Source organism: Aythya ferina (genome assembly GCF_964211825.1).
Source record: "Aythya ferina genome assembly, chromosome: 6".
Taxonomy (NCBI): domain Eukaryota; kingdom Metazoa; phylum Chordata; class Aves; order Anseriformes; family Anatidae; genus Aythya; species Aythya ferina.
In genome coordinates this window covers 23,306,397-23,324,915 of record NC_140303.1, presented here as the reverse complement: position 1 = coordinate 23,324,915, position 18,519 = coordinate 23,306,397, and the positions used below count along the sequence as shown (strand labels likewise).

General features: G+C 36.1%; 1 protein-coding gene across 12 annotated transcripts in view; it reads right to left on the bottom strand.

Moving 5' to 3' along the window:
• Positions 1-1,343: 1,343 nt before the first annotated feature.
• The window catches only part of COBLL1 (cordon-bleu WH2 repeat protein like 1), an 88,455-nt gene continuing 71,279 nt past the window's right edge, over positions 1,344-18,519 (bottom strand). For 11 of the 12 annotated variants that reach the window (XM_084523235.1, XM_084523242.1, XM_084523240.1 and 8 more), the window contains 5 exons: positions 13,563-13,826; positions 10,931-11,016; positions 8,601-10,213; positions 6,840-7,022; positions 1,344-3,868 (listed from right to left, as the gene is read on the bottom strand). In XM_084523235.1, the coding sequence (XP_084379361.1) occupies positions 3,782-3,868; positions 6,840-7,022; positions 8,601-10,213; positions 10,931-11,016; positions 13,563-13,826 (2,233 nt within the window). In that variant the 3' untranslated portion in view covers positions 1,344-3,781. The remainder of the gene's footprint in view (positions 3,869-6,839; positions 7,023-8,600; positions 10,214-10,930; positions 11,017-13,562; positions 13,827-18,519) is intronic. The other variant, XM_084523239.1, reaches the window with a different exon arrangement.

Genomic DNA, 18,519 nt, shown 5'->3' with positions numbered 1-18,519 from the left:
AAATTCACAAAAGGAATTAGCAACTTATGTCCAAATCCAACTCTGATAACAAGAAAGGATGGCTCTTTTCAGCTTTGGAGTTGTATATATTTGTGGTAGAGATAGCATAGCTCTTATTTCCAGGCCTTACATTACAAATGCACAGTTGATCTGAAATAATTACCAACAGATGCAGTTAAAGTTTCCTGATAGTTTTGGTTTCTTTTTTAGATTGAGTTTCATCTCTCACCCTGTAGTAAGAGATTTTCTTTCATTGTTATAATATTACCAAATGTGGAGCAATGGCTGTCCTGCACAGGATTACATTCATTACTGTGGTGGTTACACAAATAGGGATTTGTGTACAAATTTGGTTACACAAATAGGGATACACAAACTTATCAGGCTTTCAGTTAGGCTTTTTGTTTCTGGCTTGTACCCAGACATTCAGAAGTGGTACAATATTTGTAGAACCATGAAGCCAAAACAGAAAACAAAAAATGAAAGGGGAGAGGAATGATGGTCCTCCTTCCTCTTATATATCTTCATGTTGTGTGCTACAATATGGTAGGGCACAAATCACAAGTAGCTGGCAAAAACTAGGGCACTGATCACTAAATATACTTCCTAAAATGGTGACACCCAGTGGTTTAGCATCTTTCAGCTGCAAGTATGAGAGCTCTTGCCTTGGTCACAAAAACCTCTAGTCACAACTGATGATTACCAAATGTTATCTGGTGACGAATTAAGCTCTCCCAGCACAACTGTTTCCCTTTTCCAGGTATATCTGTATTCTTAGTTTTATTCTTCTGCAGAACAAATAAAAATATCTTCTTTAATAACTAGAGTTCTGTAGTTATTCAATTAGAATACAATCTTTTGTAGAGAATACGATCTTTTGTGTCTTTGAGAAAGATCCTTTACTTACAAAGCCTTGGAGTCAGAATTAGAGCAAGGTCCCACCATGCTACACTACAATCTGCTGCTTCATGATGGTAAGTCATAGCACACTTTTAGTGGGGTCTGTTATTTGGTTTACACAATTGCACTGACATTTCTGCTACTGCAGACTCTTGAGGTTTCTTCCCCAGACATTTTGCCTGCCATTCAAAAGCAGCAGGAGGATTTTAAGTACTGTGACATAAATAGTTGTCTTCTGTTGGAAGGCATCTTTAGTACAGGTTCCCCAAACTAAATATGTTTGGATCAAAATAAAAAAACCAGAGGTATTTTCCAAGGCATCCACAACAAAGATCTACTGCTACCTAACTGGGACTTGCAGCTGCTAGAAAAAAAAATCCTTATTGCTTCAGCAGATGTTTTCTTGTTTGAATATTTAATAAACACAAGTTTGTCATCAAGAGTTTTTCTGGTAGAATTTAATACAAGAATATTACAGAAGAAATGAGTCTCTAGATATATAATAGCAAGATTTTAAAATGTTTTACATATATGTTGGAAGAAGGAGAAGTTTTGCTAAACAATACTGCCAACTAGTAACAGAAAATCTCATTGAACAATTTCACAGTACTGTTGTGTGTAGTCATTTAAGTTAATTATCAAGCAAGTTCAGTTGTACAGACAAGAAGCCTTAAAATTCAAGAAAGTTGTTTTTAGTTTTAATCTCTAGTACATGAGATTATATTTGCCTTCATGAGTTCACATCAAAGGCCAATATACTTTTAACATGAGACTAAGGAATATACAGTATAGTGTTGTAATCAAAACCAAAGAAAACAACAACAAAGCAAGGTTATTTGATCTTTTCCCAAACCAGAATAATTGGACTCCACGCATTTGATTGAAATAATGAAATTATATAGTCTGCAGATGAAATTACAGTTGTATGAAATAACTTTTAGTCACCTCCAGCTGAGAACACAAAAGTTTGAAAGCAAAAGTTTGAAAGCCAATGTAACCCTCTCACCCTAAGTATAAACAAGGAGACTCCTTTGCAGTGCAACCTCTGTGCCAGTTACAGATCAGCATGTTTTTGCTTGAAAAAACAAATTCAAATAGCACAATGAACACAGACACTTAGTAGATTCCTTGGAGAGAGTTACAATTTTCCAGGCTGTCCCTCAAGACACAATAAAATCTAGAAAGCAAGCCCCAGTTAGGAAAAACAAAACAAAAAAACAACCTCTCCATTATCTCCACTATCTCACCATTTTCAAGTGAAGAATGAAGCGTTCTTTTGCAATCAGACCCTGAAACACATATTTTGAACTACCATGTGGGTTCCCGCTTCCACCTTATAATCAGCCCTTGACTGGAGGCAAGAACTAGAAGGCAGTGGCAGCACACCTTGACAAGGGACTAAGTTATAAGAGAGAAAACATGAGAGAACAGCAGCAAATAAGTGCTCCTCAGTTCTCTTTATGAATTTTATTTACTAAAATGTTCTCTGAAGGGTTTCAGCATTAAGTTAACAGTTTTATTAGCAACAAATAATTGAGCCTGTACTAGAAAAGTAATGAGACCTCTCTGAGATTATTGCACAAAAAACTGGCAGCAAACCATTAATAAACCTTTGAAATGCACATTTAGATCAGTTTCAGAAAATGAGTTAACAATGACTTTAAAGTACAAAATAAATATATTGTTAAAGAATAGAAACTAAATATAATTATTTTTATTTAAATCAAGTCCAGCAAGAAAATATTTTAATATGGCAAATACCCCAGCACTTGCTGCATACATCCATAATCTAGCTATTTCATCATGTGTGATCACATTCCTGCCCTCTCCCCAAAATGTATCATCTTCACAAGAAATGCAAAATAGATAAAATATAACATGAAGCATTTTCTTTATATATATATATATTCATTCCCATTTTGGTATTTAATATGTAGTCTATAAATAGAGGCTCTGAGACACAAGAATGGTTTATAAGTGTATTATTGTGCTGTTCTAAGATTAAAATATTTTACACAAACAAGTCTAAAGCAGTTCATTCTTTAGCCATACTTCCAGTGATTTTTTTTTTTTAAACTTAATTAATTATCAAAACTGGAATTTGCATTTTATCCCTAAGTGACTATATGCTGATGTCTATTTAAAAGTATATCTAGTTCACAAAATGTTTTGTTCATCTGAGTGCTAGGTAAATACTATATACAGTTGCTCAAAGAGTAGATGAGAAACATCATGTAGTGTTACTCTTAAGAAAACTTTTAGTATAAAAATTTCCAGTAATTTATGTCTTTTTTTTTTTAAATACTACCAGGAAAAAATTGAAGGAGATTTAAAATTAAAATACTTATCCCAACTACATCAGCTCAAGGAACAAAAACTTTTTTTTTTTTTTAAGAGAAACAAAAGTATTGCATATAATTTTCTACTAATTACAAAATTAATTTAATGAACTAATATGGAGGCAGCATGTGGTAGATTTAAATTCTTACAATCTGTTAAAGTAATACACAATTCAAAATTAATTATCTAAAAGTCTTAGATTTCTTTAAATCTGTAATTTCAGCATACTGCTACATATTGTTCAGTCTTGAAGGCTGAAGTCAACAATTTTTGACACTCACTCCAAAAGAAGCAAAGCTCATCTGCACCTTCTCTTAAAAGTTTTTAGCAGCATAATCAGCTTTATAAAGAGAAAATTATTACCGTAATTTACATATTCTAATAATCGTTTCCAAGGCATCAAAGGACCCAGTGTGAAATTCCTATACCAATTGACAAAAATATATTAACATATACTTGCATTTACACTTTCAAAAATTTATAGTTAGTATTAAGCCGGCCTATGAAGCAGTAGTGAAGTGCAAAATATTTGTTATAATAACTAGTGATTAGCTTTTGCTTCTGTGGAATACAAATAAGTAAGCTTGGCTCTTCCGTTGACCGCTATAGTGTTTGATGGAGGACCAACCTGGAGGCAGGGGGAAAAAAAGGGAAAAAGAATATTAAGCTAAGTTTTTTAAATACATTTGGCTGTAGTATGTTTCACAGCATCATTAAAATATATATATATTGTTATTCAGTTTTTCTTGTCTTCAGTCTTTTCTATGTTTTTCTTATTCCAATGAAAGATCTCCTACATAATTTCTGAACAAAGCACATATATGCTACAGAAGTAGGATAAAATGTTTTTAAGTAATTGCATACATTTCTATCAATAAATTCAGTGAATATCTATTCAAAACATACAGAATTTTTAGTCCATCTCTGGACCTGGCTGAAAAGGAATACATGAAAAACTATCACTCAAAATTAACATTTTAAAATTAAATATTGAATGGAATTGATTCCTAATAAAATCTGACATTCATTTATGCCATGCTCTTGTATCAGGAGCAAACTATAATTTTTAGGATAGATAGCAAAGACCTAATTTTCAGGAGAGCTACATAAACCAGTTACTCTAGTTGGAGTTAAAGGGAGCCACGGGAGCTGCATACCACAGCACATAGCTTACTAAACAAAATGAAAATATTATTAAAAGAAAATAGTTAAAAAGAAACCTCATTTGACCCATTTTAGGTTAGTAATTACTGAGGACCAACAAAATTCAACAGAAAAGGCCAGCAACACAAAAGACCACAGATCTTGGCATTGCATACTGACAACTTATTAAATAAAACAGGGTAAAAATAAAGGATTGGGCTAGTGGTGCCAGCATTTTATTTTTTGAACAATTCCCTCAGAGACCCTAAGAAATGGAGAGTACGGTGAGAGGTAAATGAGAAGCAGGCACCTGACAACCCTCTTTCACAATTCCAATGGTTTGCATTATTACCCCTTTTATTGAGAGCAGCACAATAGTGGAAGCTGAGGTGAATGCAAGCAAAAAGTCCTTTCAATACTGGAAATCACTTTTGGGTGCAAACTTACTGATGCAAAATGTTTCACATCTCTATTTGTCCTAGTACAGCCAAGTTCTCCATGTTAAAACGGGAATGTTATTAAATTTGCCATAGGCCAAAAAAAATCCTCTTTCTGCAGTCAGACACACCTGTACCACAGTACATGCACTCTGGTTAAAAGAGCATTGTGTGTACAATTGTTTGGCAGAATTTCAGCTGGTTCTTCATCGCAATTTTAGGAGGGGTGTGGAATGGATGTTGAAGCCTGTTTCAGGTTTCAATGTTGCAGAATGCTTTTCCTCACGCTTATGGAATCTTCTAATCATTTTTCCTTAAAAAAAGCCCCTCATCACCCACAGCCTCTACAGATACTATACTGAGGAAGGACAACTCCTGCCCACAGCAGAGTTGGCAAGGGAAAGAGGAAAAAAAGGATCTGAGTCATCACCTCTCTTTTCTTCACAGTACCATTCCTGTACCTTGACTGCTAAGACTATACGGGTCATCATCTTTATTAGAAAATGATAAATAGCCACATAAGTTTTGTCTGTGGTTTTTCAAGTAGCTATAGACTTCTTGAATTCTGAAGAGAACTTTATGAATTATATTTTTTAAAAACACTTGCAAGCTACTGTGTCAGTAGCCAATGCCTATAGGTATTTCCCACAGAATCGTAAAACAAATTTCACACGCTATGCAAAATAAATGAAATTCAATATTATTCACAATTGTGCATTGGAAAAAACACCTTAGTAAAAATACATGCATATATATGCAAGCAAACAAGCAAGAAACAAACAAGACAAACTCAGGTAGAATAGATCAAGTTAACATCAAAGTGACTGAAAAATATGATACTTGCTTAATCTTAACTTGTTTTTAAAATGGCTTGTAGTTAGTGACAAATAGAAGCAATACTACAGTGCCTTATGTACTGCTCTTACTGTCTGAAGGCAACAACTAGTTAAGCATAGTTATACCCTTTCTGGGAAAATGAATCTTCCTATCCACAGTAGAAATAATGGGAGGCCTACAGGCCTCAGACAGGCTGTTGCAGTGCTAAACTGAAATAAAACCTCACATATTTGAAACAGAGTATTCTAATATTTGACCAGCAACTGAGAGATTTTGATCCTATACAATCAAAAATTTTAATTAAAAAACAAAAAAACCCTCACAGCCACCCACCACACATCATTTGCTTTTATTCAAGTTTAAAGTGCAAAAAGGAAGACAAAAAAAACTCATGAGTTCCTTAACTTTCTGCAATGAGAAATTATTCTGAAGTACAGAATACAAAATACTAATGCTACATCAAGAAAGCTTTGACATCAAGAAATCTTTTTATGAGACTATCATTAAATTGTCTGGTTACAAATTTAAAACAATAGATTTTTAAAGCCTGCGATACCCAGTGAAGGAAGTACAGGTGCATTTTAGGAGACAGAAAAGAAAAATTAAGCAGCACTTTTTACCTGAGGGAGTGGGGGAAGACAGACTTATTAGGACTGTTAACAAGACATTGAGAAATATCTTACTAGTAATACCAAACAGCAGCAGGAGGCCTTAAGAATTAAGGACCTAACAGAGTTTAATACCTGGAAAAATCAAATCTTCACGACTTCTATTTATCTGCCTGCAAAGGATTGCAGCTAATTCAGGTCTAGGATGAAGCTGCTTAGCATGCATCCAAAACCACAGTACTTCAAAACATATAAACACAAATAATTTAATAGGTTCCTGCGGTTTTGAAAGAGACAGTAATTGGCAACTTAAAGATATCTAACTCATTTCAGGAAGATTTCCGATTGCATTTGCACTCTTTGAAAGAAGGGCATATAAAGCTTTCTATGTGCATGCACCAATTTATTCTGCAAAGCCGAACTCTCCTCCCCACCTCCATTTCCATTGTTACATGTAAGAGATCTCACAGCACTTCATGCCAAAGCTTACTACTTTCAGTGTCAGACATTAATATGGCAATTTTGAACGAAACGCTATGAGTTCATTGTTACGGATGCAGTGATGAAAACTCACCCTTTTCAGTTTGGCAGCAGCTTCTCCAGAGCGGATTGCAGCCAGCAAGCTCTGGTGGATCTGTTCTGGGTCAGAGCGCTGGACTGTCATCGCAGTTTGTCTCGTAGTGACAGGGGGTGGTTGGTCAGCTGAAGCACCTGACTGTGCCTGACTTTTTTGCTCACTATTCACATTGCTGCTTCTCTGTAAAGAGAGGAAGCAAGAGGAAAAACATAACAAAGACCTTTAATGTTAATAAGTCACAACTAAGTCAACTCACAAGAGGCTGCATCTCAACCTGGGCCACCACTGCAGCATTTGCTTTGTTCAAGATTTCAGAGAGCAGCCATGTTTCCACTATAGCTTTTGGAAACTAATCTTCAATTTATCAGCAACCAAAAAGTTCTAAGATTCATACATTTTTTTGACTTATTAAAATGTTGAAGAAATTCCTCCAAGATCAGAGAGTTTGAGACTCCACAAAGTGATAAGATATGGAAATAATATATTCCAAAAGGAAAAGAAGGAAAAATACTACAATTTTATCATCTGAATTTCTACTAAATGTTAACTAAACTAGATGAAATTTGAGCATTACAACTCGTTGAGACCTGTTTTTGTTTTGCTTTATTTCCCTGATGACTTGACAAGCTATTACTCCAAAATGTCACCACCTCAAATGTAGGCACATTAGACAACACATTGTAGCATATTTAAATATTCTTTAAGCATTGAAGTATCTAACAAAGATCAGTTCCGAAGTATTTCCATATAAAACCATTCATCACCATCACATATGCTAGAATGAGCATTTCTTTTACTCATGTTTTCCTCTGAGAATCTAAATTTAACATATAATTCTTATCCAGAAGCTATCCTGAGAAGTTCAACAATGCATTTTGAACCAAAAGCATAGGTGGTGGCAAGCACTGCTGTATTTTGAAGCTACTGAGCAAAGATTAGCATTGAACTTCCATACCCAAAGAACGCTTATAAAAACAGGAAGGCTGGAACAGTACAGCCTCTTGCCTGCTAAGCCCAGAATCCTATAATACTGCAGATTTGTACAGAACATGCAAGGCAGCCAGCAGTCTTTAGGCGCACGTACACATCTCAGGATTTGTGGATACATCAAGCTGCCATTGTGCAGATGGAACTTATAGGAGACAGAAAGTACCTTTGCCAGAGCAGCTTAAAACAGTTCTCTGAATGATGCCTTATCTATGCACTCACATCATTATGACATCTATGCACTCACAACATTAATATATTGCTGATTAATACATTAGCTGATTTTTATTTTTGTTAGTTTCTTACTTAAGGTAAGTAGTTATGTCAGCAAAATTTTACACCCTTGGTTCAAGTATGTTTCTGACATGATCACTTGAAGCAAAACTCATGCTACCCAAAATTAAAGAAACCAACATGCAGAACCATAAGGAACACATCCTAAGTGCTCTGAACATAAAAATAGGTATACACAGTATAAGTAATTCTGTTTAATTTACTGTTTTTCTTCAAAGTACAAGAGGTGATAATTATGGCAAGAAATAATTATTTCCACTATTCTGAATGAGACTGCTTTCACTTTAGCATTCCTTTTTCCTTATAATTCATTATAATGCTGTGCTACTCCTATGTACCACAAGATGTTTACACTGTTTCAATGCAGAACTTTTTGATAAGCCAGTAGTTCAGTGATGAGGCAGAATAAGTCTCTGCTCTGCTGTAAATGACATTGCAGAAATTCACCAGTCAAGAAATATTAGAAATAAAGTTTACCTTATCCATTAGATTATTTTGTGACCCTCCAGTTATGCTGTGTAAGGAAGGGTTTTTCACTTGAGGGAGGGAGGTAGCTGAGGAGAATTCAGCTGCAGAAGTGGCAGATGAGAGTTCAACAGGAAATTCCTCTCTAGGTGCCTGGCTAGTGATTGTACGTGTCTTGTTGAATGACTGTGACCTTTTGACTGCTGATGAGACAGCAAGAGCAAAAGGGGATGGCCTTGAACTGGAATATGGCTTCGGAACTGCAAAAGTTCTTAGAGTTCTTAGGTTCAACGGTGCTGGTTGGCAGGGGGGAAAACTTGACGGTTTATTGCTTTTAACAGGAGAAGTGGAGGATTCAATTTTTTTCCCATCATCTTTTTCTTCATCTGCTGGAGGAGAGGAACTACTTGTTTTATGTAAAGAAAAAGAGGTTTCATCAGGTGATGATATTCTTTTTTCAATCTCTGTATTTTTAACTTCATTTGGAGTGGAATTAGGAGCACTAACAGTACTTCTGGCAATTGCCGATGTCACATAATGACTTGAAACTCTCCGTTGCATCTGAAGAAAAAAAGAATTAGGCTTTGCTGTAGGACTTAATGCATTTGACTTGTCCTGAGTCCCAGAAGAAGCATTTGTATTATCCGTGTTGAGCATCAGTGGGATACACTGCTTGGAAGGCTCTATTTCTGTTTGATTGCTCTCAGTAGCAATCTCGGCTCCAGATGTCCCCCCATGTTCAGACATGCTGTTCACTCTGTGCAGCAGATCGTTTGCTGCTGCAGGTTTATTTTGTGAACAAGCCTGTAAATGACCCACACTTTTTGAAAAATGAGAAATTTCAGCTTGCATTGTGAATTCTTTGGGGTCCTCATGCTTTGGAGAGTTGTCAGAAGTAGATACATCTTGATCTTTACAGTCTGATGCAACTTCTGACTCCCAGCTCCTCATTATTTCTAAGGATTTTGGAGGCACTATTTTATAAGTAGTCATTCCAATTTTTGGTATGTAATCTCTTGTAATTTCATTAGCAGGCTTAGGTTTAGGTTTCATGTCCTGTCTATAAAGAGGGTAACCTTTTATAGGAGAGCCATCTGGAGTTTTTGCAACTGTTTCTGGTGAAGCAATGTTACTGCCATTTGTACAAATGTGAATTTCATCTTTTATGGGAATTACTTTTTCATGTGTAACTTCTTGTCTCTGAAGATTTTGTTCCGTTATAATTTCTTCATCTGTTTGCATTCCTTGCATCACTCGAAGAAGGGGGCTGTTTATACCTGTATTTTGTTGAGGGACCGGTCCTCTGAATGAGAACGATTCACAATCTTTCATTTCTTTTTGTGTAGTCCTTCCCAAATCGCAAACTGTTGGACCTGTCTGAATTGCAACATCCTGAGTTTTTACTGTGTCCAGGCTGGTTTGATTTGTTTTCTGATCTTGTTTTTCTGGAATCAGTTGAGTATAATTCCTCTGACTTACAGAGATGTCATTTTTAGATGCTTGGCAGTTTGATAGTCTGTCAACTTCAAGCTTGCTATTTTCTCTAAAATCTACTGCTTTAATTTCTGCTGTCTGATGTTCTCTCCCATCTTCGTTTGTTGGAAGGAGTTTTGTGTCACTGTAATCTTTAAGTTAGAGAGATTCCGTAAATTAATATAGATGCAGTTATACAGACTAATATTAATATTTTCCTTAATGCTTTTAAAAGCTGGTTAAAGAAATACTTATACTTGACTGATATTGCCAAATAATTATATTCGTACTCAGGTATTCTTCTTTACTTAACATGTAACTAAGTAAGGAAGTTAACAGGCTTCTGTTCATACTGTCATGCATGACCTTTAAAAATATATTCTAGAGTCACTTTAGACATGCTAACAACTTTCAGTTGACTATACAGGTATCAGTGACCTGAGCTCAAAGTCTACGCAGTATTAAGTTAGATCCGATTTTTATTTAGTTCCATCTTTGTAGTGTCTGTTCTATGGTTTTAACATTAAAAATGTTACTTGTTAACTCTACCTTGTGTATTTGTAAAAGGGGACAATTGGAAAACACTAAAACCTCCTTCCCTCTCCTAAGCAATGCTCCACCCACACTGCCCTACAACAGTACAGCTTTGACTACTGCTGGAGGAATAAAAAACAAAACAAAAAAAAACAACCCGCAGCCAATTTTCATAACCTCATCTCAAAGAGGATATGCCAGAGCTAGAGGAAGTATAAAGAAAATAATCCAATGATAGCAATTCAAATGTGATGGTATTATGAGCGTTTTCAAAGGAAACAAAGAGTTTTCTTCAAACTTGTTTTGAGTATTAAAAATGAGTGGGAACTACTCACCATGATTTTTATTTTGATCCAAAATTTTAAGCTTCCTATCTTTCTCGAACGCAGCTTGCTCAATGCTTATCTTAGTCTGTAGTTCTCTGCAAAGCACAACAGTATATTAAATATGCTGGTATCATTCATTTCAGTAAACAGAAGAAAAGATGCAAGAGAACTGGCAATATTCTCCAAACACAGATGGACAAAATAGAATCACTCTGCCAAACATTGGAGTACCCAACAGAATCGTTTATTTATTTATTTTAAATGAGAGGAAATGCTGCTATGATATTTCACCAAAATGACATGCAGCTTCACTCTCTTCTGTGTAACATGATCAGTTTTCCTTTCCCTTCTTCCTCTCCTTTTGTTTACTCATTCACTTTTAACAAGGCTCTTTCCACTAACAACTCAAGTTTAGTGGAGCCACTAAGGTAATGCTTTATCTTTCATTTAATGATGTTCCTAGCACGAAGTCTTATGACACCCCCAACATTTAGAATCTGTCTTTAGTTTTGTTTCCGACAGAATATGAAGTCACATGAGATGCTGACTGCATATGAACTGTGCAGTATAGACTTCAAGATAGTAACGAAAAACTTTCTGTTCCTTGCAAGAAATGTCTTGAGAACAACAAATAAATATGCATAAAACATGTTACTTGCATACTAAACATTTTGCCAATGCATACAATGTCTGCCTCTGATCAGAGGGGACAAAAGAACTCCACAAATGCTGAAGAAAACAAACAAACAAACAAAAAAAAAACCCTTTGTTTTCACGAAATATTAAATATCTGACTTCAAAAGGCAAATGAAAAACGCCAAAATAGTGTAAATTTCTCTTTTAGAATACTTCATTTTCTCTTTTAAAAATATTAGAACTTCAAACTTCTGTATGTTTGAGATACTTCTATTTTCTGTAGTACTAACACTGGCATTATGAAGATTCCATTTCATTTGCCACATCAAATGCATTAGTTATCAGGAACTACTGCTGTGAGCTGAAACATCTGTTTTGAGTATTTAAAAAAAATAAATTCCTCAATAAGCATCCATCCTCATGTTGCCTGTACAGTCCAAAACATGCTCTAAGCGTTCAATAACCACTAAACAGAAGCATACACGCTCAAAATTTTTGTTGGAAGTACATTAAAGCTCAGTCCTGCCCTCTGTACTCTTGCTTATCTCCATTCCCTTGAACATAGCTGAGGGACAGAATGACAAGTACTTGCAACAGGCTGAACTGTTTAAAAACAAAGAAAATTGCCAAATGTCATAGAGCATTACAGGAATCAGACCTTTTGACTGAAATACTATACATACCCCAGGTTTGATTAAAAAACATCTTCAAAGTCACTAGATCCAATGTTAAGTTTGAATTACCAGATTTCCAGAAACAATGTCAGAGAAACCCTACTCCTCATTTTCAACACTGTAGTATTTCATGAAGAAAAGGATTTCCAAACTCTGAAGTTACAGCACAGTGCATAACTAGGTGATGTTCAACAGTATTATAGACCACAAAAGGCCTATACAAGTTAGTTGTGGGGTGGGAGTGATGAAATATCCCCTGGACAACTGGCCAAATAGGCACAATAATTCAGGTCTCGATAATCTGCAAGAATTTAAAAATAACATTTGGTGGATCCACCAGCTCAGTTCCTCAAAGAGCAGACACACCCAAGCAATTTGTGCGGTATTTCTCAGGACAGAACATCAAAGATTTTTGCAAAGCCCCACCTGGCACTGAACTGACAAAAAGACCCTAGAAATACAAGTCAAAGCTCTCTGCATTACCTTCAAAGTTCTTGGCTACTATAGCATTCACACATTTTGGCCTCGGTACAGTAATTGAAACAGTTCTTTCAGTTTAAATTGGGAACAGTAGCCAGCTGAGTTGCCCCAGGGAACAACAGAAATAGTGAATTACATTAATGCAATGGGACTTCTCTGGACAATCAACATTCATTTCAAGCAGGCACTAACTCATGTTGGGAACCTGCTGAGTCAGGTAGTTTAACAAACATGCTAAAGGGCAAAGTTACAACATCACCAGAAGGGAAAATGAGTGGTTAAGGAAAGTAATATGTTAATTCTTGTTTGTCCTGAGAGAAGACAGATCAAGACAGGTCAAGACAACTGGCTAATATATTAAGAAAACAAAACAAATTGTAGAGCAATAGGTAACAGATAAACAATAGAAGCATGCCTAGAACCGAAATGGCCAATATACCTGTTTTCCCCCCAACTGTAAGAATGATCTTGCAAATTCTCTTTAAATGAATCAAATCACATTTCCTGCCCCGCTTCTCACCTCCTTCCCCCCAGCACACTGCACTGCTCTAGTAATTATGTTTAAAACTTTTATGTTTAAAAGATGGGTTCAGCTTTTCTGGGATCTGGATGTTTTAGTAGTAAGGAAAGGAAGGCTTAAACAGAACACCCAGCACAACAGTCATTTTTGTTGAAAGGCTTCATGAATTACTGTGTCCAGAAGAGTGCTACAATGAAAGCTAAGCATATTAAGCTCATTCCTCTCTCACAATTCTCTATTCTGTGCTCCACAATGAAACAGCACTCTACATTTTATTTGCCTCCCCCATTCCCTCCCCAGTGCTCCTTTCTTTGTCACAAAGCGTACTTACTTGCCATCTGTGCTCATATTTTCTTGTTTTTCTTCCTTGAAGCTTTGTGAGTTGTCTACAGAAACAGTGCCAGGAACAAGAGCTGATGAAGCAGGATCATTTTTTTCAGTTTCCAGTTGTACCTCAGTAAAGCTGAAGGCTGCAGTAATCTCTCCTGTCCTGAGAGAGGTATCCGTACTTTCACTTTCCTCTCCCTGTTGCACGCTCATCTCTTCCTTTTCATCAATTTCTTCCAGGCTGTATTCTGTGGTCCTTACACCTACACTCACAGAAAGAAAGAAAAAAAAAAAAAAAAAAAAAAACAAATACCAACCCACAAATATCAGTTCAGGGTGCAGATACAAAAGAGACCGTGAAGTCAGCCTAAGTAGTTTGAAGAAGGAAAATTGAGACTTCTCTTAATTCAGGGGGTGGGGTGGTAAGGACTCATTCAGATTTAATTTCACAGTATTTTCTAGTTCTTTCCAATTCTCTTTTTACATGAAAATATACTTACCACCATGCTACTGTTCATCTGTTTCTGCATCTGTAACTACTGCATAATGTTGTCTTTTGTTTAAGCCAAGCATTGAAGTAGTATAGATCAAAATATATTTAACAATGTCATAAGCCCAAATTTCATGGAGGTAGAGAGTTTATTTTTCCCAGAGTTCTTACCATTTCCATTACCTCTCCAATGAGGCTTAGAATAAATGATTCCATTAGATCAGAGTAAGTATGTTAGAGACCAAATCTCAGCTTATTCCACGTTTTGAACAAGATTGCTCACCACTATCAAAATTTTCCCACAATCATCCCAAGGGTATTAAAACATAGCTAGATGTGTCTTGTGCACTGCCCTATGTTACAGTAGAAGTACATGAACAATAATATTAAAAAAATACATGTTGATCTATTAAAATAAAATTTTCAGCCAAAGCATAGTTAAAAAGGTTTAGTTACTGGTTTAGGACACGTATAAGCCAGCATACCTACAGTCAGACTAATAAACCCACTTATTTTTCCAGAGGGACTAACTGTATCTGGCTTTACTTTCATGTCAGGAATCTTCCTATAACAAGATGTTGATTGACAAATATTAGTAAGTGCACCATACAATTTACCTCTTGGCTTTGCAACTTGCATTCTACAACACCAAGAAAATAATAATTCCATCTATATAGTAAAATATGGTGCCATGGCAAGTTACTGGAAACAGAGCCATATAAGCAGTGGACTCTGCCTGACCTGAAGAAGGTATTCCCGTTAGCTTTGCATGTGCCAATACCTATTAGGAACAGGCCTTGCAATTGGCCTTTTAGACTTCAGTAAAAGTTGTATCAGTAAATTTCAAAGTGTAAAACAACCCTACACAAAGGCAAAGAATTGAAACAAAATACCACCTTGAAGTAAACAGAAGTCTACAGATGTACTATTATAGAAACATAACAGAGAACTCTGAGACCTGGAGAAATTCTCTATTCAGAATAGAAATTTTGCTTTTTCCAGTAGGGTCATTGGTACAGAGTTCAGTACTACAGTTGCAGAACAAATACAAAAGCTAAACATTTTACTATTGAATTCTAGTTAGTTTTTTATATTGCTCTCTAGTACTAATGCTTGGCAGGTGCAGATTCAGCAACATGATCAACACGTGTCACATTGCTGAATGCAGAGGTGATCTAGATGCCCACAGAAAAAGGAGCAAGACTGCAAAATGGTGCAGATGAACTCTTTCCATGTCACTTAAACACGTGAAGACAAATATGCCATGCTTTTATCAAAGAGATTCCTCAAGACTTTACAAGTAAGAGTAAGCTCCTTCTCTTCCTCCCGCCCCCCCCGCCCCGTCTCCATTTGGGGCAAAATCATACAAGGTGCCTAATACTTTGGAAAGGATTTTAGTGATCAAATGCTGGCAGACATCAAATCTGCTGAGACTATTGCACGATCTGTAACCAACTCTCAAGATCACATCATTTACACAGATGAGAACTTTCTTGAAAATGAGTGAACACTATCACAGTTAACAAGTGGCCTTGTAGTATCTCCATCCCACAAATGCCATGAACCTGAGTCACCAACAGCCAGAGGAACAAAGACTAAGACCTTCAGTCTAATACTCTGTGGAAACCTGAATTATACAACAAAGCACAGCCAGGCCTTCTGACAAGACAAACGGAAACATTGCTATGGCTTTGTGCCCAGTCACTGCAGTCATCTCTGTCACTTTTCCTCTGGAGAAATATAATGGCTAAGTTGTACACTAAGTTTCCATTACTGTACTGATGGGATGGAAAGTTAGCTTGGGTTGGCAGGAGACATTGCGGGCTTTCCTCCTACACAGAAGTTCATCCTTTCTGTGCTAGAAACACTTCCAAGCTTGGACTGGACTAACCTGAACTACAAATGTATAATTCCAAACAAACAATTCTCACACTTCATAATCAGTGCTCTACTGTATTATCAGCAGAACACCAAACTTGCTTAAGGTTAGTTTCAACTAGTGGTTTTTAATCTGTGACTGTTACTACGAGACCTGGGCCACCAGTGCTACTACAGAAAAACAGTATGAATGACTTTGATACATAAACAACGTGTAACAGCCATTCTTCATTTACATTACCCAGAGGAACAGTTCAGATCTTTTGACTTGTTTCTAAACCCTCCATGTAGAGTTTTTATATGCAACATGTCACTAGGAATTACTTAGGGCAACACCAGCTACATATTGCACCCTAATTGCCTATATACTCTATATCACAGAATCACAGAATCACAGAATTTTCTAGGTTGGAAGAGACCTCAAGGTCATCGAGTCCAACCTCCAACCTAACGCTAACAGCCCTCCACTAAACCATATCCCTAAGCTGTACATCTAAGCGTCTTTTGAAGACTTCCAGGGATGGTGACTCCACCACTTCCCTGGGCAGCCTGTTCCAATGCCTCACAACCCTTTCTGTAAAGAAGTTCTTCCTAACATCTAACCTAAAACTCCCCTGGCTCAACTTAAGCCCATTCCCCCTCGTCCTGTCACCAGGCAAAATATGTAAATACATATAGAATATAAACAACATTTTTGTCTGCGAGTAATTTATCCTCCATGAACATTAGTCACTGAGTTTCAAATAGTCCTAAAAGAATGTTATTAAAACCTACAGGGCTACACTGTGAAGAAATACCTTACGACTGATAAACCAACTGCAAGTGTCCTTTGAGTCAGTAAGAATACTCTCTGAACAACGGACAATAGGCTGATGCTGCTTTCTGAGCCTGTATGCTTGTAAATACCAAAGCCAAAAAGCCTGACTACATCATGTAAATCTGTCAGTAATTTTACTCAGCCCTATACTCCTTAAGAAAGTTTTAAGAGATTCTGTAACCAAGATGATGATATCAAGGGATTCATATAATGGAAGTTATTGAAAAGAAAAAAGCTACAGATTTTTAATCCATTTCACCCTTTCCCCTAGGAAAAAAAAAAAAAGGACTGATCATTAATTAAGCTTTGGGAAGGGGAACAAAAATCATAACTGAGGGTAAATTGTTGTTTATAATCCCAAATGTTCAAATTAATTCTCTCAATGTTTATTCTAGTTGATGTATGCCTTCAAATCACTTTTGTCAAGGTACAGTCTGTTTTCACAATAGAAATGTTGCCTATTCAAAAGCTTATAGCATAGTCCCAATTAACGTACATGGCTCTACTAGCTACGAACTACTAAGACAACAAATATTTATTGAATGCTTGTAATGGTTCATTATAGGGCAGAAGGCAGCACTGTATTCACAGCTTAAAAAATTATTTACTTATTTGCTAAAGGAGCAACGCATAACAGAACTGCTTTGGGAATGCCAATCACAGCTGATCAAAAACTCCATGCTTCTAGAAGCCTGACACTCAAAGCAGTATTAATCCAAATGGAACGAACTACATTAACATGTAATGTTAAAATTATGTCCAATTTAACAATTACATACATACTGAAATATTTTACCTTATCTATATAAAACTGTGCCCAAGTTTGATGCATAATTTTCAGACTAGGAATAAGACAAGTACAGTGAAATTGATTTTGCTGCTGGTGAATACCGGCTCTCAAAGCATGATAGACTTCGCTAAGAGGACTCTTTATAAACAGGCCTCTGGACGGTTTCAGAGATGCCACCAGAGAGCAGCAGCATCCCGGGGGTGGGGGAGGCAGAACTGGACAGGATGATGAGTCTGTGTTATGTGACATTGAAAAAAACACACTGCATGACATGGTCAACAAAGGACATTGCAAGAATGCAAGACAACATCACAAGCAGAACTACAGAATGAAAGCTGTTACTAACCATGGAGGTAAATCCCAGGGCTCAACACAGACCGTTCTAAACCCAGTGAGAATGATTTTTTTTTTCTATTTCTTTCCATTACAAATTATTTAATTACAAAAATTAAATACCTCAAGCAGAGGTTACTAAATCTACAGAAAAGTGAATGAGGTATTTCTATGAAGCTCAGAGCTGCTATCTATGCAATACTTAAGACAGTACAGTGATGGGAAATGCAGAAATTCAATCTACATTCTTAAGATAGAAACAAGCTCAAGAAAACAAAAAACTTGATATTAAATCATAGCATGGTAACTTTGCTTTTTATCTTAGAAGCATCATGTGGAAAAGAACACAGTTTTCAACACAGGAAATAAAGCACTAATAAATATCATTATCACTTAGAATTAGAAGTGACTATCCGTCTTCATCTACTACATTAACTAGAAAGAGTTAACAACTTCATTGTATCTTGAACATCAGGCTACACAATGTAGGTTAATACTTCCTATTTATTAAGAATATTTTATTCTTCCAAAGACTTTTCTCACTATTTTTTCTATTAAATGTCTTTTCTGGCAATTTACATAAGTTGCCCTACACACTAATTGAGACCAAATCTACTTATTACAGATCTTACCATTTGTGTTTTTTTTTTCCC